This window comes from Myotis yumanensis, unplaced genomic scaffold (genome assembly GCF_028538775.1).
Source record: "Myotis yumanensis isolate MYYU_CA2020_CCGP unplaced genomic scaffold, mMyoYum1.0.hap1 SCAF_1, whole genome shotgun sequence".
Lineage (NCBI taxonomy): Eukaryota > Metazoa > Chordata > Mammalia > Chiroptera > Vespertilionidae > Myotis > Myotis yumanensis.
Window position 1 is genome coordinate 134,850,083 of NW_027223752.1, and position 22,770 is coordinate 134,872,852.

At 44.1% G+C, this 22,770-nt stretch overlaps 1 protein-coding gene across 2 annotated transcripts in view; it reads left to right on the forward strand.

The window, feature by feature from the left end:
* Positions 1-22,770, forward strand: part of FRMD4A (FERM domain containing 4A) — a 363,981-nt gene that overhangs the window by 238,327 nt on the left and 102,884 nt on the right. For both annotated transcript variants that reach the window (XM_070432133.1, XM_070432141.1), the window contains exons 8-11: positions 10,110-10,193; positions 15,412-15,477; positions 15,698-15,755; positions 19,924-20,010. In XM_070432133.1, coding sequence (XP_070288234.1) covers positions 10,110-10,193; positions 15,412-15,477; positions 15,698-15,755; positions 19,924-20,010 — 295 coding nt within the window. The remainder of the gene's footprint in view (positions 1-10,109; positions 10,194-15,411; positions 15,478-15,697; positions 15,756-19,923; positions 20,011-22,770) is intronic.

The following is a 22,770-nucleotide window of genomic DNA, read 5'->3' on the forward strand; positions in this document are numbered from 1 at the left end:
TACACTGGGGGGGGGAGGGGTGGGCGTCCCTCAGCCCAGCCTGCACCCTCTCCAATCTGGGACCCCTTGAGGGATGTCCGACTGCCTGTCTGACTGCCTGATCTGGTGGGATCAGACCTAAATGGGCAGTCGGACATCCCTCTCACAATCCAGGACTGCTGGCTCCCAACCACTCCCCTGCCAGCCTGATCACCCCCTAACCACTCTCCTGCCAGCCTGATCGATGCCTAACTGCTCCCCTGCTGGCCTGATTGCCCCTAACTGCCCTCCCCTGACAGCCTGGTCACCCCTAACTGCCCTCCTCTGCAGGCCTGGTCACCCCCAACTGCCCTCCCCTGCTGGCCATCTTGTGTCCACATGGGGGCGGCCATCTTGTGTTGGAGTGATGGTCAATTTGCATATTACCTCTTTATTACATAGGATTAGGAGACCTTGAACACTGTAGGTGGCCAATCACCATTCACTGAATTTGTTGAATGAAACATTTTTAGGATACAAAAACTACACTTTGTTGTGATTTTCCTTTGTTACCCTTTTACACCCTTCATTTGGTATTGGAGTTTGGAGGTTTTGATAAGAGTAAGTTCTTATCTCCTTGCAAAGATTTCTGAAATCCCATGAGAAATGGTTTCACAGTTCCCAGACCCAGTGGTTTCTATTGTCTGCTCTACTTACTGTTGAGGTCTCCCGCTCCCCCTTTTCATTTGCCAGCTCTGACCTCTGCTGTAAATATTATTTATTGTTGAGAGCACCCTGGCAGGATGGAATGTGAACCGGGGGCAGCATTATCTGGCCCCACAGAGCATGGGAACGTGGACCACAGGGGCCGCTGGGAGGAGGAAGTGCAGGCCTGGCCTGGCAGTAGTTCATGGCCCCCTAATGAGCCTGTGGAATGCCAGCTTGTGGGCTTCAGAGAAACAGAGGATCCTGGTTTGGCTTCATTTGTCAGAGTGTAGCCTCACAGTTTGTTTGGAACAGCAGCTGTCCCTGGAGAGAAGTAGCTGTCAGGGGAGGGAGAGGTCAGGCACCTCATCCAGAGGTCAGTTTCCCTCCCACACAAGTGCCTACCCTCTCCCGAGGTGGAGGCGATCTGTTGTGTAGGGCTGCCTCCTTGCAGACACCCACTGTGTGGCAGGCCCATAGAGAGTAGGCTCAGGTGAGTAGGCTTGAGGCGCCTGGAGTCTGGGGATAAGAGAAGTCCTTCTCAATTCCTTGTTGGTGCTTCTTCCCGTCCACATTCAGAAAGCTCCCCAGAACATTGAAGGTGACCACATTTGGTTTGGTGACTGCACAATTAGGTGTTTTAGATGTCATGATCTCTTAATTTAGTTTTAAACAAGTTATTTTTGCTCTATTAATAATTCACACAGTACTATACAGCCTTAGTTATATTTAATGGAATGTCTTTGACTTGTATACTTACCCTGTAAACATATTAAGTTTTCCTGAATAACATTAATAAAATGAGATGTCAGTGTAGAACACACAGAGCATTGGATAAGGCTTTTTTATAATACACTAGAGGCCCAGTGCATGAATTCATGCACCAGTGGGATCCCTCGGCCTGGCCTACGGATCAGGCCGAAACCAGCTCTCCAACATCCCCCTAGGGGTCCTGTATTGTGAGAGGGTGCAAGGCAGGCTGAGGGACCCCACTGGTGCACAATTGGAGCTGGGGAGGGATGTGGGAGTTTGGCCAGCCGGGGAGGGACTGTGGGAGGGTTCAGGGCATGCCCGTCCATCTTGCTCAGTCCTGATAGGCCAGGCCCCAGCAGCAAGCTAACCTACCAATTGGAGCATCTGCCCCCTGGTGGTCAGTGCACGTCATAGCGACTGGTTGACCGGTTGACTGTCCCCTGGTGGTCAGTGCATGTCATAGTGAGAGGTTGAGTGGCCTTAGCATATCATTAGCATATTACACTTAGATTGGTTGAACAGATGACTGGATGACTGGATGACCGGGCACTTAGCGTATTAGGCTTTTATTAGATAGGATGGTCCGGGGCATAATTCTAAGATATTCTAGAACCCAAAGGATCAAATAACCTTTTGAACTAATGGTTGCGCCAAAAAAGCAAAGTAACTCTTTTGTAGCCTGAGGGTCCTGATCTATAATTTCCTAAAAAGCTACCTTCGCTCAGGACACTATTATTCTGTTTACATCTTACATATATTGTATATATGAATATATACAAAGTGCATTTATGGAAAATGAGTACTAAAAATCTACAAATCACGGGACCAGTTGCCTTGAAGCAGCAGAGGAAGAGGGTTATTTTATAAAAGGGAGAAGTCAGAAGTGCTGAGCCGCCTGCACAGAAAACAACCGCAGAAAGACAGCCCAGAATCAGAACCCTCTTCCTCATGAAACCACCAGCTCTTCTGTTTCTTCTTTTGGACTCTGAGCTCAGCAGACCCCAGAAGCCTCATTTTTACATAGCACCCCCTTTTCTGTCCAGTTAAGGGAAATGCTCACTTCCTTATCCTACTGAATTTCACAATGAATTCTTGCGTTCAGTGTTGCTGAAAGAAAATGACTCAGGTATAGATAGATAAGAAGAATTGCCCACAATAGGAAGAAATATATGTTATACATTCTAACACATGGTGGACAAATTTATAGGATATCATTAAAAGTTTAGGAAATAGTCTTATCTAAAAACAATATTTTCTCTCTTGTATTATTTTCCTTAGCATAGTATGTAGTCATTGTATTTCATTTCCTGGTATATATCTAGTAAAGTGAATGTCCATCAACCATCAGGAAATCAGTAGAGTTGGCATGTCTGTTTAAAAACAATTGACGCCTAAAAACTATTAACCATGGCAGTTTTATAGTCAAATATTAGGTTGAGAAGGGTCAACACAGTTTAAAAACAAAATGTTCTCATTCGATAATCACTGCTGAACATTAGTCAACTACATTTTTTATGACTTACACATACTTTATTCAGCACAAACTCTGAAGTAGTTTGAGTGCTTAGCACTGCCATTTCCTATTAAAAAATTTTTAAACTTCGGGTTATTGTAGAAAATTCTCTTTAAAAAGGTAAATGCAGGAAGCACCTCATTTAAGAAACTGAACAGGACATTCAAATTATATGCCTACATTCTAATTTAATTTAATAGAAGCCATTGCTACACTGTATTAAGTGAAGTGTTACAAGAACTTAAGTTTTTGTTTTTTTCCCTGACAGGACCTTAACTGAAAACCCTAGTGGCCAATCTCTATACCCTGACTTTGAGAATCGCCTCGCTTTACTTTCTGTCAGCCCTTCTGAAAGTGTGCCACCAAAAAAGAAGGAAAAATATCATTTTAAACATTTTGCCAAATTGGTGAATTGGTTAAAAAATACTTTATGCTGAACAGCACAAATAAATGCCCAAATCACTCTGCCTTTGATATATATATATATATATATATATATATATATATATCCATACATTAACAGGGACTAGTAAAAGACATCTGTTATGTAGAATTTTTTGTTAACAAGATTTATTGAAACCAGATCACTACAGCTCTGTTACTCTGGGCCATCTGCTGAGATCTGGAAATGCCTTTGTTACAGGGGACCGGATGTACTGATGCTAATCATTAAGACAGGGTTCTACCAGCACAAGATTTATTAGGACTGTAAGCAAACAGCACCTGAGAAAGGCTGATAGTAAGGCAATTCCGTGTGAAGATTGCTTACCTGTTCAGCAGGCCTGTCCTATGCACGAGAGGCAATGGAGAGGCCTACATCTGCAGACTCTATTCCAAGTCAGCACAGTGACCAGAGAAGAAGAAGGAAAGTTGTGATTGAGTACTTAGGGGTCAGTGTATGTGACATCTGTACAAAGTTAAATGCTCGTCCAAGTCGGCTTCTCAGCACCAGTAGTCAGTAAAAAAAAAACCTTACTGTATCTCTGATCTGTCCACCTGCAGGTTTCTTATGCTATTCCTTAAAAAAAAGAAAAGAAAGAAAATGCTTTTAGAAATAGAGCAATGCATTACTCAGTCAATAGAAATGACTAGCAGTCCTTCATTAACAAAGGAAATTGCCTTTCACCTCCATTTCAGAAGAGGAGATGGAGTATTTATTTGTGCTGAAAAATTCCTTTTCTCTTTCACAGACTGCATGTTCTTGGTACTCTGGGATAGCAGTTATAAGCAAACAGGCAAATATAACCCTTCCCCAAGAAGACAAAACCAGACCTTTTAATATTTTATCTTCTGTAAACCATTGGACCATGTAATCTGGAAAGTTAAATGAAATTTCTGTGACCAAAAGACACCCTCTTGATTTTTATATTTTATTTTTGTTTGAAATGTGTTCTGCCTTTTTAAAGAGTGTTTGTGAATTAATGTGAACGAAACTTTGTTTACTGGTATCTGAAAATTCCAGGTTTGTAGGCCTTTTATATCAAACTAGATGATGTCATTGAGGCAGTCGAAGGTTCAAGGAAGAATTTTAGAAGAGCAACAGGAAAAGCAGAGAGCTAGTTTTCTTCTAAAGACTCTAGTAACATAAACATTTGTATAGATTGCTATCTTTAAAAAAGATGCCAACGTTTTTTTCTTGCCCAGCTAACAGACAGCATGAAAGAAAGTCGCTTAATCTAAAGCAGCCATCTATAAATTATCGTCTTTAAGTCCGGGTCTACTGGTGTCATTACTTTGCACTTTTACATAAGTGGTTTTACTACTATAGCTCGCTCAAAGCAAGCTCGGTTTTAAATCATTACTGTAGGCCATTTGATCATTTGGGGTATATTTTACTACAGTTTTTAAAGTAGCCTCTTGAAAGAAAACAGCTGACACTAAGTACTTAGAGAGATTCATTTGCTGAGACTTTTAGATACCAGTAATTAGTGAAAAATAGTTGTGTTTGTAATCAACATTTGGAATACAACTTGCATAACCTCATAATATCTTGAATACCAAACCTGCAAATTTCCCTATTGTAAACTTCCTAGAAAAAAATTAATTAAGCTTGAAACACATGTATCAGCCCAAAGAAGAGTTTTTGTGGGAAGAGTTTAAATTTATATAATTCTCATACATTATTTTACCAAAAACAGAAGAAAAGGGTGTGTGATGTTTTTTAGTGACTTCACAACTTTGGGGGAGAAGCTGCTGGACCCTGTCAAGGCAGCCAGACCTTTTGAAAGGAACAGAATAGATGGAAATTTGAAACAAAATGTTCAGTGGAAAAGTTACAAATTGTGACAGAAAGTTTTGTTTTGTGCACAAAACTCTATTTTACTGAGATTATCAAGTGTGTAATTCACATTTTTCAAGTATAGAAAAGTATTCAGATAGGGTCCTTTGCAGGATAATATTCTTCAAATACCATGGGATTTTAGGCATAAAATAAGGAGGAAATGTTTTATTATGATAAATTGCCTTTCTTATTAAGAATTTAATATCAATATCAAATTTTGATGGCTATGATACTATGACAGTTTTTCAGAGTTAAGATTCATAATCTAAAGGGTGAAGTTGTAGAAAATTAGTTGCTTCTTCTTGTCTATTTGAGTAAAATTATTATCTTAAATTATAGATTTATAAAATTTTTTAACATGTTTTGAATTTTACAAGTATAAAACTATGTTAGAAATTCAAAAAATTTTCATAAAAATTCACAAAACCCTAAGAAACCAAACTTACTGATCAAAGAGGAAATATTTCCTTAAATAAGTTAGTAATTAGCATCAGAAATAAAGGCTCATAGTTCATCAATGTGTTTGTAATTTTTGCCCTCTATGATTGGTAAATTAGTGTGGCATATGTATCCATAAAACATGCCCAGAATCTAGAAAAATTCCCTATGCTAGAAAAATCTCAGGGCCCCAGCTGCTTCCTTTTGTCTGCAAATGTTCACACAGTGGCAGGAGAGGCGTCCCCGATAGCATCCCTAGACACCAGCTTAGGGAGCCCTCACTATACACCTGAAAGACACTATGTCTCCGGAGAGAGGCAGGTGTTCTCATTTTCTTTGCTAAAATCTGAACTTTTTCTAGGTTCACAAAAGAAGAAGAGAGGGAAAGGAAAGGAGAGAAAATACTTGCGTGTGGCTTTTAAAAATCAAGGAAAAAAAATCTGTTTGTTTTTATTAACTTTATGAATCTGTCTCAGCGTTTTCTACATCCATTGTGCCATTAAATAAGCAAGCCAGGTCCACAGCGCATCTCTGAAACTAGGATCCCAATGTTTTTGAATTCAGAAATTCGGAGGATTTAGACAGGAAAGTCAATATTGCTTATCCCTGCCCCCCTCCCCCCCACTCCCCCCACCCCCCGGCAGGGGCTGGGCAGCACTGTCTGCTGCCCCCCCCCCCGTTACTGCTCCTGCACCAGCAGAGATGTACCACCACATGGGAGAGAGGAAGGTCAAGGGTCATCCTGCGGGACATGTTAGGTTGCCACCAAGGGGGTTGTTTGTTTCTTAGCGCTTTGCAGATTTTGGAGCTGTGGATAGCGAGGAGCTGTAATACTCTTTTTTACTTATGAAATACCTCTCCCTGGAGAACTTTACCCTCATGATACGCTCAGAAAATATGAAGGTGTTCATGTGACACTAGCACAATATTACCGTTTCTGAGTTTCAGGTTAGTCCAGCCGTGGGCAAACTACGGCCCGTTTGAAATGAATAAAACTAAAAAAAAAACAAGACCGTACCCTTTTATGTAATGATGTTTACTTTGAATTTATATTAGTTCACACAAACACTCCATCTATGCTTTTGTTCCGGCCCTCCGGTCCAGTTTAAGAACCCATTGTGGCCCTCGAGTCAAAAAGTTTGCCCATCCCTGGGTTAGTCCTTCGTGTCACACTGGTATAACTTTCAGGGTCGCCTGCTCTCTTTATTGTGTCAGTTCCGGTGCACACATCCACAAACACTCGTTTCAGGGAGGATTCTTCCACGTGAGCGTATCCCCAGTGCCCCAGGTTTATCCTGCCAATTATGAAATCTCATTGGATCTGAAGGGAATCTTCTGAACAGCATTTCCTCGTCCTTTGTAGGAAAACAAACACATTGTGGATTTTGCAATCCTCCTATCAAATTTAACTTTTTTATTTCTTCACTTTATGATGGCTCAGTGAAATTTGTTGTTGCTCTTATTTGTGGTAAATTCCTATTTGATGTATTGATAGAAATCTTAGTGTTATCTGCTGTAGATCTTGGGAACTCTGTGTGTTTTATGAGCAGTGCAGGCAGTAGAAAAGATGCAGCATCAACCCCCTCTATCAAAGACACGGAGAGACCACATTTTTGCTGGCAGCACTAATAACTACCCAGATGTTTGGGATAAAATCTGGTTAATATTAAAAATAAGAAGACTTCGGTTTTATTCCCGGTTTAGCAAACGACTGTCTCATAGCCCTTTTTCCTTTCTTTAAGAAGTGATCCCTGTTTAGGGTGTTTTATAAGTTGGCATTTATCAGGTGCACTGAACTCTGGGGAGGTGGCTGGGTGGGGGACCCTGAGAGAGGAAGCTGGGAGCTTTCAGCACATTTGTTAGGATTTAGCTCCTCATGTCTCTGGAGATAGAGTGACCAGTCTTCCGCTGGGGCAGCTTTCTGTACTGCGGCCACAGAGTTTGGCCAGCTCCCTGACAGGACTGGCCACCTCTCAGTTACTCCAGATGTTTACAGACAGCAGAAAGGCAAATAGAACATTTCTACATCGATGTCCTTGGGGAAGGTTTAAGGGCCGTGGATCCCTTCCAGAACGTAATGGATTTGGACGGGCTTCATGCCTTAGTGATTTCTTGCTGTATTTGTCTGTGTAACCTCGCCCTGGGGGAAAGCTTGAGAGCCCACTGCAAGCTCCAGGGAGGAAGTCAAACCTGGGCCTGTCATCAGGGAAATTTGTTTGCCAACAAACTAGTGTTTGGTGGTAAGACAATCCCTTCTTCCTTCAACTCCTTCCTTCCCCAAATAAACTGTAGACGTGATGAGAGTGAGTAAAGCCAAGCTCAAACTTCAGCCTCATTGCCTTTCTCACAGTTTCATCCAATAAAAAGTTCATCCCTAAAAAGTGCCTTTTGATAGACATTTAAGGCGCCATGCTAGGCACTGATGAATCAGTGACTCCACTCCCCTTTCTCAGGGACCCTATTATAGCTAAATAGGGGAGAGAAGATCCAGAAATTCATCGTTGTGGGCTCTCAAGTGTTTGGTGAACTGAATATTTGCTCTAACTATGCCTTAACAGCATATGAATAAAGATTGCAAACCCTGCTTGGGAATTGAATTTTCCTGACCCCGGAGCTTACCTGTTTGAAACCTCCAGTGGCTGACATTGTCTACTGGATCAATTTGAATTCTATCAGCCCGACAGTGCAGGACCTCAAAATTTTGTGCCTAATCTTCTTTTTATTTAGCTTCATTGCCTCTTATATACTATCCACTCTATTTGATCCCTTTGGTTCAGATTACATGGCCTCCATGCTCTGCTGTGTTCCATTGAGGAGATCCATGACAATCCTCCCCCTTTCTCCTTGCATACCCTGCTCCAAAGCCTATTCCTACACCAGAGTCCATGGGGGCTCCTTCTTTCTTCTGAACTTTTAAGTTTTGTTTGAATCTACATGATGAAACACTGCTCATATTGTCAGTTACCTTGTCATTCCTTCCTCTGGCCTACCACACTAAATTGTGAGCCCCTTTTAGCTGAGGACTTTGGCTCATTGTTTTTGGGGTTTTTCTGTGGGGTTTTTTTGTACCCCAACCATACCTTCCACATAGCAGGGGCTCCAGAAATGCCTCCAGCTTGTTGGTTATTAATTGACAAATTCTGGCTTTCCCACTTAGATGAAAACAGTTCCAATACTTGGCTTTATTAACTCAATAACAAGTTCAGCTTTTCCTTCTGGGTGGTTGTTCAAAGCCAGAATTTGCAAACACCCACTACCATTGTTTCTTAGTCCACCTGAAAAATGCCCTTTTTGGGAACAGCTGTAACGTCACCACCCACCACACATGTGTTGCTTTGTCACCACATACATGACCTGAAAGTATTGAAATGGTTTTACCCAGTGCCACTTGGTATCGGAAGGGCAACTGCTGTTCCATTGCTGTGGGCAGCATTCCCAGCTGGATGGGGACTCGGGAGGACATGCCCTCCAGTTAGCCATCCGACTATTGGAGGTGGTGTTGTCCATATGCCTCGGGAGCTCCCATCTATGACTGTAGTGTTCCTTCCTTCGTATTTCCTTATTGAGCTGCTAGCTCACCTCTTGTTAGATGTTACTGCCCAAGGTCCCTGTGGCCAGTGTTTGCCTTGTTTGGGGTGAGCAGCATGGAATCTGCTAGACTGTGGTCCAAAGCAGGATGCCACAGGGTGAGCGTCATGGACTCTGAGGGGCCTTGGTGGGCAGGTATAGGGAAACACCCTTTAAACAGAACCTCCCCCAGTGGATGCCACTAATCGCCTCTGGAGGTAGATAGAGAGTGGGTGAAAACACCCAGAAATCTGTCCAGAGGGGAGCCAAGCATTTGAAGTGCGCTGGTTACACGAGGAGTGGTTAATGTGTCATCTGTGCCTGAGAACACACGAGTCTGTGGGGAAAAGAGTTTCTGGGGCCTGACCTCCTCCTCTGGTATGGTAGACTATACCAGATAGTCTACTTCACACTTCCAGAGTAATTTCCATTTCTAAGTTATTTGTCATCTTCCAGAAAGCAGGTTCCAACGTGTGGTCAATCCTAGCAAAGAAAATTGGCATGTGTGTTAGTGAAGGAGTAACTCTCTGGGGAAAAGCCACCAGGTGGCCTCTCCTTGGAGCCCCAGGAGCCCATGGCAGCTCCCCAAACCAGGCAGGCGCACTGGTGACCCTTCTCCCAGGTTCGGGCTACTCAGGGCCTCGGTCTGTGTGCAAGGTTTGAGAAGGAACCACAGCCACGTGTGAGCTCTGGGCTCTGCATGTTGAGTGTGCTTTTCCTTTCTAGTAAGTTAGTAAGTAAATAAGTAAATACATATAAGGAAAGCACTCCTTCCTCCCACTACTTTTCATTAAAGGGGAACCTATGCAAGGTCTCACCATGAGGCCTGGTGCATGGTCTCTGGAGGGTGAGTGAGTTTCTTGGCATTCCCTCTGTCTCCGCCCTGTCTTGCAGCAATGAGGTGGTGAGGAGCGACTTGAAGAAGCTGCCAGCACTTCCCACCCAAGCCCTGAAGGAGCACCCTTCCCTGGCCTACTGGTAAGCCTTTTCTCTCCCAGGGGTCTTCTCCAGGAGCGAGCCCTTCTGGGGTGTGTGAGGCTCTGACCAGAGCCCCCTCCCGGCCACGCAGGGTCACCCCAGACCCCAATTGTATATTAAGTGGCTGGGGTCTCCATGAAACCCGGTTCTGCATTTATTTGAATGACGCAGTATGTGTGACACTCTCCTTTTCCCATTTTCTTTCATTTTTAAAGAAGAAAATCCTCTAGAGTTTCCCGTTGAAAGCTTCCCTCCTTGGAGATCCTTTCATGTGCTGCTCGGGTTTCCTTGTGGAAGCCCCTCTTTGATGGCAGGATGTGCGGGGGCTTGAGTTGGGGGAGGGCTGCAGGGATTTTTCTTCACAGAAGAGCAAGGTTGATTCTTTCATTTCCCCACAATGTTTCGTGTCTCCTGTGTTAGCTGCCATGAAACATTAAACCGTAGTTCATCTGTCAGGCCTGAAACTATTGATTCCTAGTGAGTCGGGTGTCTGAAAGGTGCCCAGATTGGGGGTTGGGTCACAGTGGAGCGGGGCTTGCATTCCTGGGTCCTGTGTTGAATACTGCTGGGCGCACGGACCCTGACCCTGTCCCTAGGAAAGCACAGTGCAGCTTCCCCGTATTCCTTCTGACTCCTTACCAAAGAGCATCGGAACTGCTTTTATAAAACACAATTTAAAATCCCAGAACAAGTCGATCCTGATAAACTATAACGTGACTTTTACAAACACTTCTGTGACGTGCTTTGTAAAGTTTACAGATTCCTCACAGTTCATCTTATCTCGCACTTTTCCAGTCCCACGGGGGCTTGAAGGGATTCCTGGGCCAGGGTGGGGCGATCTGACGCACAGGGCACAACAGGAGTAAACGCCAGTACAAGTCATTTCTCCCCGAGCGGCCCGGGATGGGCAGCTGGGCAGGAACTGAGAGAGCTACGTGGGCTGGCACCCTGATTTCATCCCTCTGAATGCTTTCATTGCCATTCTTCCTTTGATAACTAGTGGCTTTATATCGTTTCAAAGATGGAATCTGTTGCATGTGTCAGCTCCCGGACTTCCAGCCTGGCCATCTGCACCTGTGAACCCCAGCAGATGGCATCCCGTCCCAGTGTTCCTGGAACACTATTGTCCTCTCCCCAGTTCCGTAGGCCCCTGGGCCTTATCTGCTCCCCCCACCCCCCACCCCCCGCCCAAGCTGTTTCTTTTCAGGAAACCAGTGGGGAAGGAACTAGAGACATAAGGGTTTAACAATGCAAATGGAATTGCTGGCAGGGACTAATGTTAGTGGGTTGTTTGGGAATCAGAGTTGCTTGTAGCCTAATCCATTTCTCAGATAGCTCCTCATTCATTTGTTTCCAAACATTTTTTATACCCCATGCTTATTTCAGAGTTATGAACTTCTCTCTCCCCTCTAACACACTTCTCTCCCCAACCCTTCTGTGTCTCTGTCTCTATCTCTGACACACAGACTCCTTCCTTCCTGTTCACAGGTTCTCTTTGGTCAGTAGGACATCTTCTTCTCCATCCACATCTGTAACTGTCTTTTGAGAACACCCCTCCGTTTCTGTGGCCATGCCAGCACCTCCCCGGTCCCTGTTTAGACCCACAGACACCTGGCCACCATCTCAGTGCACCTGAGGATGCAGGACCGGGGAGGGACATGCCCTCAGGCTTCACAGCCCAGGTGATAAACAAATAAGCCAGTAGCATGGGCCATCCTGATGATGAATTGCTTAAAAACACCAACTAACAAATAGGCCTTCACCATATTTCATTATCGTTGGCTGGTTGTGGTTGGCTTTAACATTCCAGCCTACCTATTTCGATTTTTAAAAAGCATGCCGAAACCCGTTTGGCTCAGTGGATAGAGCGTCGGCCTGCAGACTGAAAGGTCCCGGGTTCGATTCCGGTCAAGGGCATGTACCTGGGTTGCGGGCACATCCCCAGTAGGTGATGTGCAGGAGGCAGCTGATCGATGTTTCTCTCTCATCGATGTTTCTAACTCTCTATCTCTCTCCCTTCCTCTCTGTAAAAAATCAATAAAATAAAATAAAAAGCAGAGATGCCAGGAAAGGGATAAATGCTGATCATGCTTCTATAGATGTAGCCTGGAGACAGAGCCAGCCTCCGAAGCTTATTAGACGTTTTCCCACTCTGCCTCAGCGTCACCCCTCATCTGCAGGCTTAATCATGACCCTTTGTAAAAGCTGGAGAAGACCTTCATTCACGCCTCACATTACAGTCTCCATCAAGTTGCCCATAGTTTCGAATTGCCTGATCATTCCGAAATGAAGGATGTGCATTTGCTGTTCTTCAGGGCCCTCCTGCTCTCCCTGGCCTTTGCAGATGTAATGGACAAGCTTGGGCCAAAATAAACCATAGGGAGCTCCATCCCACTCGTGAGGGGAAGCATCGCCGCCCGGTGAGCAGAGCTGTGGGTCTAGAACCTCGGCCAAGTCCCTGCATCGAGGGGAGCTCCAGTTACTCCACTGCCTCGATTCCCCACCTGGGAAATGGGATGAACCATACCAGCCTAATGTGACTGTACTTGAAGGAGAAAGTAAACTGTTACATAAGGCAATTTAGAAAGTAGTGAGAGGTATATCATAACACTAAGTAACAGGGCAGTAATGTTTCTGCTAGTTTTCCCCATGCCTTTAACAAACTGGGACTTCTCACTCCACGTGATTCCCCTTCCAGGTAGGCATCTGGGGCATAACGTTATATGCTGAGGGCCACAGAACCAGTTAGGATCAGGCCCCTGACCCGGATTCTCTCCAGTGCCTAGTTTGTGAATGCTAGCCCACCACACAAGGCGGAGACATCTTCTTTTGCTTCAGACAATGTCAGGCCCATGGCTCCTCCAAGACAGGGAACCGTGTCTCTATCACCTGATTTGCCTTTGCATCACCCATGTGTCTCCTGGACCCCTCTTCTGCAGAGGTGCTTTAACTTAGTGACATGACCCAGCCCAGGGCCAGGGCACAGCCAGCTCCAGTCACTTGTCTTTTTTTCTATATGAACTGCCTTGTCCTCCAAATAGTGTCTTGCTATTCTGTTTACTCTGGCTGATAATTATTCCCTTGAGTCCCTAGCACCAGTCTGGGGTAGTTGGGATACTGCAAAGCCCTTGGTCCATCTGTAACTTCCGGAGGAGGTAGCCAGAGCAGGGCGGGAAACAGGATATGTTCCTGGTCAGCTGTATGGCACGTGGGACCACAGTGTTGCAATTGGGGCAAAAGGAATGGGGAAGGTGAGGAGGGAGAAGGGAGATACTGTGGCCTCACAGATGGTCTCAGACAGCAGGAGAGATATGGTGAGCGAGGTGACAGGTGAAGGCCCTGCAGCTGTCAGGCACGTTGAGAACCCATGGTCAGGCATTCAGGCAGTGTTTCTGGCTCAGTGGTGTTTTCCCTGAGCCCCAATTGTGTTCAGAGCTGCAGCACTGTATGGATTTTCATCTCTCCAGCTCAGCCAGGTTCTTTCTCTCAGAGATAAGAAGGAAATAGGCTCATATATACACTGACTTGCTTGACCCCGGATCTAGGAGTTGACCCCACAAAATTCCAGATCATGTGGTAGGAAACGTGCCAATGCAGTGTGGATTCAATGGGCAGGTGGGGAGGAATCTGGAAAGGCAACCCTGGGACGTCCTGACACACCTCTGCATGTCTGTTGAGGCTGGTGTCTACCCAAAGAGGATGCTTCTAGAGAATTCTGTCAGAAGAGGGTTTTGTCACACTCCATGCAGAACCTCCATGGTGTGTGGACGCTGAGGAGAAATAGGCTGCATCTTCCCTTTGAGGACAGAAGGTGCCCAGATGCCACAGAAACAGCTCTCCAGCTAGAGGAAGGGCCCTTAGAGGCTCCAACCCCAGTTTCTGGTGTATATGAAGGCGATTTCTTGTGAAGAGTCAGACCACTTTACATGCACCAAATTTCAGAATACTAGAGTGAAGAGATATTCATAAAAATTAAAATAGTAAGTGGAAGGTAAATAAATTACCCCTAAGTAGAAGGTAAGGAACATATAGGACAGTGATGGCAAACCTTTTGAGCTCGGCGTGTCAGCATTTTGAAAAACCCTAACTTAACTCTGGTGCCGTGTCACATATAGAAATTTTTTTGATATTTGCAACCATAGTAAAACAAAGACTTATATTTTTGATATTTATTTTATATATTTAAATGCCATTTAACAAAGAAAAATCAACCAAAAATGAGTTTGCATGTCACCTCTGACACGCATGTCATAGGTTCGCCATCACTGATATAGGACATGTTACCCCCTGAAATGGTCTAGCTGGAAAAGAAGAGGTGAAAAAGGCTGCAGATCAGTTCTGGGATAAGTTAATAGTAGATAATAAAGATCCACCACTGAGGTCTTGAAGGTCCATCCCTAGGCTCTCAGTCCGTCATAAGGTTCTAAGGCCATATGCCTGGTCACAAGGCCTAGGCTTTTGGACCTGACTCCTTACTTAGCAGGTGGAATGTGCCTCCCCTGAGACTCCTAAGGTTATCTCTGTGCTTCCAAAGGCAACAGTGGGAGCAGCCACAGCTCCCACCTGGCAGGGCCCAGAGACATCAGAGAGGCCCCTCCAGCCCTCCACCCTGTCAAAGAAATATTTGGCTAGCCATTAGCGCCCAAGGCAAGAGCTGATCTCTTCTTGTTTGGGAATTAAGAGTTCAGAAGATAGAAAGGGCGTTCCTTCTGAGCCTTTCATCGGGGCCTCATGCTTTGTGTTAACTAGGCCCTAATTCCAAAACTTTCCCCTCCTACATGGAAGCCCCCCACCTTGACATTTGATGCAGGGGAGGTAGATGTGGATGTTCTGGTGAAGTTCTGGTGTTCTGCCCTCCCCCAGCCAGTCAATCCTCTTCCCATCCCCTGTCCCCTGCCCTTTCCAACTGAGATGCCTGCTCCCCACTTCTTCCTCTTCTCTCATGGAATCATGTCTTGCAAGGAACTGACCCAAAACCTGAGCTCTAATCTTAATTCTGTGACGATAAGTCCAAGATAAAGACAGTGAGAATCCTCTGAGTGGAAAATGGACTTTTTAAATCAGTTTGGAAATGCCACTCAGGACAAATCCTTTTTCCAGGAGTTGTTGGCTGCTTGGAGCTTCTCAGGAGCTTCTGGGGCTCAGAAGAAGCATCTGTACTCAGCAGGTGCTCAGCTGTTGACAGTGTGATAACAGAGCCCTTTTCTTGTACTTGCAGTGAGGACCGAGTGATTGAGCACTACAAGAAACTGAATGGCCAGACCAGAGGTCAAGCTATTGTGAAGTAAGTGCCCCCCAGTGCTCCTGAGATCATGTTATGTCAGGGTGTTCAGTTCTTCTCAGAAAGCCATATCTCCGGGGTTGGGGGTAAGGGGGGTGATTCAAGTTAATTTCCAAGTAAATAATCACTCCAAGAACTTTATCATGCACACACATACACACACAAATATGTACATGATAGTTCTGCCAAATAACCACCCCATGTGTGTGTGTTGTCTTCCCAGCTACATGAGCATCGTGGAGTCTCTCCCAACCTACGGGGTTCACTATTATGCAGTGAAGGTAAGTGAATTCATTTGATGATGGTTGTTAAGCCTGTCATAAATTTTAAAAAAGAATCTCATTTTAAAAAAAGTTTCTTGAAGATTTTTGGGGGCATGGAGGTTGGGGAGGACTTGGTCAGGAAGATTGCAGCTTCAGAGGGATTAGAGCAACCTTTCCCTAGGCTAGTAGGACTGCATTCGGTTACTCTCCAACACTCAGCTTTGCTTTTGAAAAGTGGGTATGACAGATCCCTACCTCCTTTCATTCTCAGAAGGACCCTGGAAGATCAGGGTCTCAGAGCCTCTCAGTAGGAAGATTCCATCGAAATACATGGAACTGTAGAGAACAGGAACTTTGAGCTGAATCAACAGTGTTTTTCTTGGTGGTCAAATGCCACACAGGCAACTTGAGAGGTGGACTGGGTTGTCAGCTGACAAATGGAATGAAGGACTAAGAAGACAGGATCTGTCTCCTTCAATATTGTGATGGCAAGTCCAATGTGACATGGACCCAATTCTAAATTCTCTTTAACTTTATTCATAATATCCCATATTGGGATCCCTTCTTTGAAATAATAGATAATGATGTACCCATGTGTCCTTTTCTATGATGAGAAAGCATAATTTCCCTTCCTTACTTTACCCCAACATTAAAAGTTTAATAAGTCATTGCCTCCAGGCCAAAAAAGAGCAGGAAACACTTCTGAATTCAAGATACTTTCACCAGACAACCTGAGATTCTCTTGCTCTTCTACCAGTTTCTTTTCTCTTGTTTCTGCCCAACTGCATTTTTAATTTCTGTAGACTAGAACATGCGCCATGTTTTATTCATCTGTGTCACCTGTGCAGCTTGCATACTTTGCATGTCCTTGGTATGCATTTAATTGCCTGTATCATCCGGTAAACTGCAGGCATTTGATGGCAAACACTGTGTTGCATTTGGTTATCTATTCTTGGAACCCAGTGTAGTGCCTGGCACATGGATTTACTGAGTGTTTATTGAAAATTGAATTGAGTAGTTGGATGTATACATTTCCATCATGGAAACAAGTATTGGAACACTCTTTGTGGAGCCCAGTTCTAAGGCATATGCAGGGACTCTAATCCCACCCAGTAGCTCAGCTCAGGATCTCTTAAAGCCTGAAATGGTTACATTCTTCCTGATGTCCTACCATAGTTCTTCCTACCAATGGAAGCTCTTTTTTTTTTTTTTAAATTCTCACCTGAGGATATGCCTCCATGGATTTCTAGAAAGAATAAAGGGGGGAGAGGGGAGGGAGAGAGAGAAACATCGACCCGTTGCCTCCCACACCCTGGGGGATCACCCAACTGGGGATCAAACCCACAATCTAGGTATGTGCCCCAACCAGGAATTGAACCTGTGACCTTCTGGTGTACAGGGCAATGCTCCAGCCAGCTCATCCCCCAGCCAGGGCCTAGCAAAAGTTCTTAATCCCTCTTCTTCTCGTTCACAGAACTCATAGAACCATCACAACCATCCCTGCCCTTCTCAAGCCTAAACTGTAGCATGTCATGAGGAATGTGATGTAATCTTTTGCGCTATCTTTGATCCCAAAAGAGAAAGATGAATTCTCTAAGGAGATTACCCCGTGTAAGGCTGTGCCCTGGAATGTGGCCATTGAAGTCAGTGGGCAGTCAATTGGGTTTTACATGAAAAGAGGCTCAAAATGCACTGTGCTGGCTAAGCCCATTTCCACTTTTTTACCACAAAGGAAACATAAGGATCCAACAATAGTTCCTGACATTACAAGAAGCATCTCACAGAAAGCACACTGTCTTTCTCTTTTGTGGAAATAGTCTTTGGGGATAGGTAGCCAGGGGGCTGCTTTCAAGAATGGGAACCAGGAACTCAGGAATTCCAGGACCACATTCTCTGTTTGTTCTTAGTTTGATCTCATCTCCATCTCTTATAATTGAAATAGAGATTAAAAATTTTGTTTCTCTAACTACCCCCACAAAAATCTTCTAGCTATTGAAAGACTATAGAGATGCAATGTTAATGAAGAAGATGGATTGAAATGGATAGATTGGAAGTCTTTGAGATAAGGCTTCACCTATTCTTTTACTTGCTTATTACACCCATGTTCCATTTCTTCATCAGCCCTGGAGCTTGACAAAAAGGTGGCCTCTGATATCTATGATTTCTGCCTTCCAATAAAACTTCAGAAATGTGCTCGCTCCTTTGCAGTGTTAGAAACCAGCAGCAGGCCTTGTGACTTTCAGAGTGCCAAGTGCACGTGTGGGTTTGGATTTTGGAATCTCTAGGCGTAAGCAAATGCTCTCCTGCTTTCTTGGAAAACAAACAGGAATCCAACAAGCCTAAACCACCGTAGCAAGACTCCCTGTTTGGTGGCCTCGCAGATGCCATATCCTGTGGTGTGATGACAACCCCTACCTAGTCAGCCTAGCATTGCCACAGCATTGGGTCTCTTTGATGTCCTGTTCTCTGAAACCACTGCAGTGCAGAGGCAGGGACCGGGGTTTTATAGCTTCAAAAAACTTTTAGAGAAATCTTACACCCTGAAACTTTTCTAAAAATTCAAAATATCTTTCTTTTGCCCTTTAGCTTCGTGCTCACCTTGAAATAACTCTGCCTCACAAGTATTTGGTATTTGAAAACCCTGAAGCCAATTTTGAGTTTTCAGGACATTTATAATGGGGTGTATTCGGTGATTCATCGAAGTGGCGATTAGGACAAATCTGGGGAAAAGCTGCTTGATAGGCCCCCTGTCAGCTCCTAGCATTTGGGAGCTTGAATTAACAGCTCAGTCATCCTACTTGAATATAGAATTACAGCTTACAGTCTGGTGCCAAGAGGTCTCTGTTAAAGGAGTAAACAGAGGGAATTGGTGTTTCTAATTCAGTCCTCAGAACGTCTAGGCTTCAGTGTTGCTGTTTTGTCCAACAGCATGAGTCACACAATCCTGCTGGCACCCTGCTGTCCTCTTGGGGTGAGCAGGGCTGCATGGAGAGCACCTGCTCTCCGCCCTTGCTCTCCTAGGGGGAGGGGAGGGGCCTAGTAGAGCAGGACTGACCCTTTGCTGTAGTTTATTTTTCTTTAAAATTAGAGGAATCTTAAATATAAGTTACTAAGTGAAAGAAGCTCATCTAAAAAGCTACTATATGGCCTGGCCAGTGTGGTTCAGCGGTTGAGCATCGACGCAGGAAGTAAGATGTTGCCAGTGTGGTTCCTGTTTGGGCACATGCCCGGGTTGTGAGCTCCATCCCCAGTAGGGGCTGTCCAGGAGACAGCCAATTGATGATGTTCCTCTCTCATCAACATTCCTATCTCTCTCTCCCTCTCCCTTTCTCTCTCTCTAAAAATCAATAAAAACATTTTTTTAAAAGCTACTGTATGATTCCAACTCTATGACATTCTGAGAAAGGAAAACTGGTTGCCAGGAGCTGGGAGGGAGTGGAGGAGTGACAAATATTGGAGCACAGAGGATTTTTAGGACAGTGAAAATACTCTGTGTGATATTATAATGGTGGATACGTGTCAGTATGCATTTGTCCAAACCCATGGAATGTACAACACTTAGAGGGAACCCTAATATAGTGGACTTGGGGTGACGTGGAGTGTCATGTAAGAAATGCAGCACTCTGGGGGGATGTTGATAGTGGGGGAGACTGTGCGTGTGTGGGGGCAGGGGGTGGGCTGGAAATCTCTGTCCCTTTCAATTTTACTGTGACCGTAAAAGTGCTCTAAAATTTTTTAAAATTATTTTTTTGAGGAGTGGTCATCCCTGTCCCCCTGGTCCTTTCTAGCTCTGAGCTGATGACAGTTTCTCTGCTCAGAAGGCCGTTTTATTAGAATGCTCAGCACCTCAGATTTTCCCTTGTGGTGCCCAGCACTGAAAGCCTAACATCTCAGGAGAACAAAGAACAAGGCATTGCTACTTACTCATAAAGGGGGAAGGACCATGGCTGTGCTGCTGGGTAGGAACCGAGCTGGGTCCTTGGCCAGGGCACTTTCTAGGGTACCTGTTCCTATCCCTGAGCATCATCTGATGACTGGGCACATCTGCTAAGGTAAAGTGTGGAGAGATGGGCTCCGTTCACTTCAAGGAGTTTACATTTCCTTGTCTTGAGATGAACCAGGAGGTCTCCCTGTTTGTGCTTATCTTCTCTGGCCCATACTTACACATATCCTGTTGGTGTCCCAGGACAAGCAGGGGATCCCATGGTGGCTGGGACTGAGCTACAAAGGAATCTTCCAGTATGACTACCACGACAAAGTGAAGCCACGGAAGGTACGTGCTCGCTTTTGTGAGACAGAGAGGAACAGCGGAGAAGTGAGTAAAATATGTTATGCCGAGCAGCCTGAGGGCCTCTGGGCTCACCACGCCCTTGCTACTGTGAGTGTGTGCAAATTACTGCGCAGAAATCTAGCCTGAGCTCCCTGGGTAAATGGCTTTTTCCTATCAATAAGGAAAGTAAGCAGTTATAATTATTTAAGGTGAGATTGGCTCAGCTCTCCCTGAGGAAATGGGCGAAAGGACTCTGAGGGATTGTCCTATCCCTTAATTTCTGGGGGTGTTTGGCCTTCAGGAAAGTAAGGGAAGGTCATTCTTGAATCCTGAAACTAATCTGCATTTTCCCAAAGCGCGCGCGTGCCTGTGTGTGTGTGTGTGTGTGTGTGTGTGTGTGTGTGTGTAGGAGAGCTAAAAGAAGAGATTGTAGGTCAAAAAGAGATGAAACATGAGAGGCATTCCTGCAAATCTGGTAAATATTTTATGGCGGGTCAGAAGTGATCAAAAATCTGGAGAAAATCAGGTCATTTGCCAAAAAGAAAGGAAAGCAGAGAGGGATCTGCAAAGTCATTGTGAACACAGAAAAGAATGTTTGAAGGGGGCACAGTGCTTGCGTTTTCTCTGTTTTCATTGACACACATTTTTCAGACCGGAACAAATTGAAAAATTATAAGGGAAAAATATCTCTGAGGCAAGAGCTGTCATTCAGATCCTCTGGCAGAAGATCATGGAGAGAGGCCGGTATATAGTTTAAACCCTGAAATACATATCAAAAGTCTCAAAACCACACTTGCTGTATGAGAGAGAAAGCAATATTGATCCATTATGTCATTCCAGATTGCTCTCCAGGCTTTGTTAGCCACGCCCAGGATTGAAATGCACACTGTACAGCTGAGCGTATCTTGTCTATCCTGTTACACCCACTCTCAGCCAACTCTTTATAATTGAATGGGGGAAATGGCCCCTGTTGGGGAGGATTTTCACTCAATTCATCAGAAGTCAGTTAAGTTCTAAGAATAGATCCTGAGCAAATGATGTGAAGGAATTCTGTCGTGGGAACAATTCAGTGGGCATCTGGCTATTCAGAGCATGTTATTTTGTGGGGATCTCCCAAAACCCTCTAGTTTGCACTTGGATCCTGTAAAACAGGAATTGGACCCTGTGTTTTCATTTTCCCTCTGTTTTTCTTGGTCACATTGTCTCTTTCTTCCTGCTCCCCTCTGCCTCTTTCCCATATAAATGCCTGTGCTTTTTCTCCTCTAGTTTTCTCTTCACTCCCTCCTTCTTTTTATACTGACAGTCCTCTCTTTTCAACCTGCATGGTGGTTTTTTTCTGCTTGCAAGAACTAAGAATAAATAATCGCAGATTCTTTATCAAAATGCTGGTTACGCTCTATCCAGCTCTTCATTGCCCACATTGGTAGAAGGCCAAGGCCAATGTGGACACTTCAGTTTCACAGTCGAGTTCATTAAAATCCAGCGGTTGAATCCTCCTCTCTCTCTTGGAGCATTCTGAAAGACATGTTAACAAGTACCCATACATTCTCAGTTTAAGTTCTTAATATGTTTAAGTTTGCTTTGTTTCTCTAATCGAGGTACTAATGAAGATTGAAGAGGTAACAAGATAACACTTGGGTATGACACGTTCCAAGGGCTCAATAATTATAACTGATAAATTCAGAGGCTCTTAAGACTCTAAAACAGGTTTCAAGATAAGAAGTAGGAAGTCAGAGGTGTGAATAATCAGCAATTGAGTATGAGCTTTTACTCTCATTTGTGGAGCTTGCCCAGATCATTTAACATTCAAAAATGTTAAAAGGTCAATATATTTATTTAGGATATTGGCTCTACTCAGACTGAGTTATTACTCAAAATAGCCTATTCTTCTGTAGCCTCTGAGGAAGTAGTTGGGATTCTCAAGTCTCCTGCCAGTGAGGGACAACCAAGCCATCAGGGTCAATACTGATTCCTTCTTTCTTTCCTTCCTTCCTTTCTTCCTTCTTTCCTTCACTCATTTTTATTTCTTTTATTTTTTATTTTTATTTTTTTTAGAGGAACACAAATTTTATTTGAAGCAAAGGGGTATAACATGGCCAGTCACCTGAACAGTAAATAGATTTCTCTAATACTTTACTATATTACTTTTAATGTTTATTTTCACTATTTTTTGTATTTTTTAGTTTTTTTAAATTAAATCTTTATTGTTCAGATTATTACAGTTGTTCCTCTTTTTCACCCCCATAGCTTCCCTCCACTCAGTTCCCAACCCACCCTCTGACTTTACCGCCCCCCCCCCCCCGCCACTGTCCTTATCCATAGGTGTACGATTTTTGTCCAGTCTCTTCCCCCAGACCCACACCCCTTTCCCCCCCGAGAATAGTCAGTCCACTCCCTTTCTATGCCCCTGATTCTATTATATTCACCAGTTTATTCTGTTCATTAGATTATTTATTCACTTGATTTTTAGATTCATTTGTTGATAGATATGTATTTGTTGTTCATAATTTGTATCTTTACCTTTTTCTTATTCTTCCTCTTCTTAAAGGATACCTTTCAGCATTTCGTATAATACTGGTTTGGTGGTGATGAACTCCTTTAGCTTTTTCTTATCTGTGAAGCTCTTTATCTGACCTTTAATTCTGAATGATAGCTTTGCTGGGTAAAGTAATCTTGGTTGTAGGTTCTTGCTATTCATCACTTTGAATATTTCTTGCCACTCCCTTCTGGCCTGCATAGTTTCTGTTGAGAAATCAGCTGACA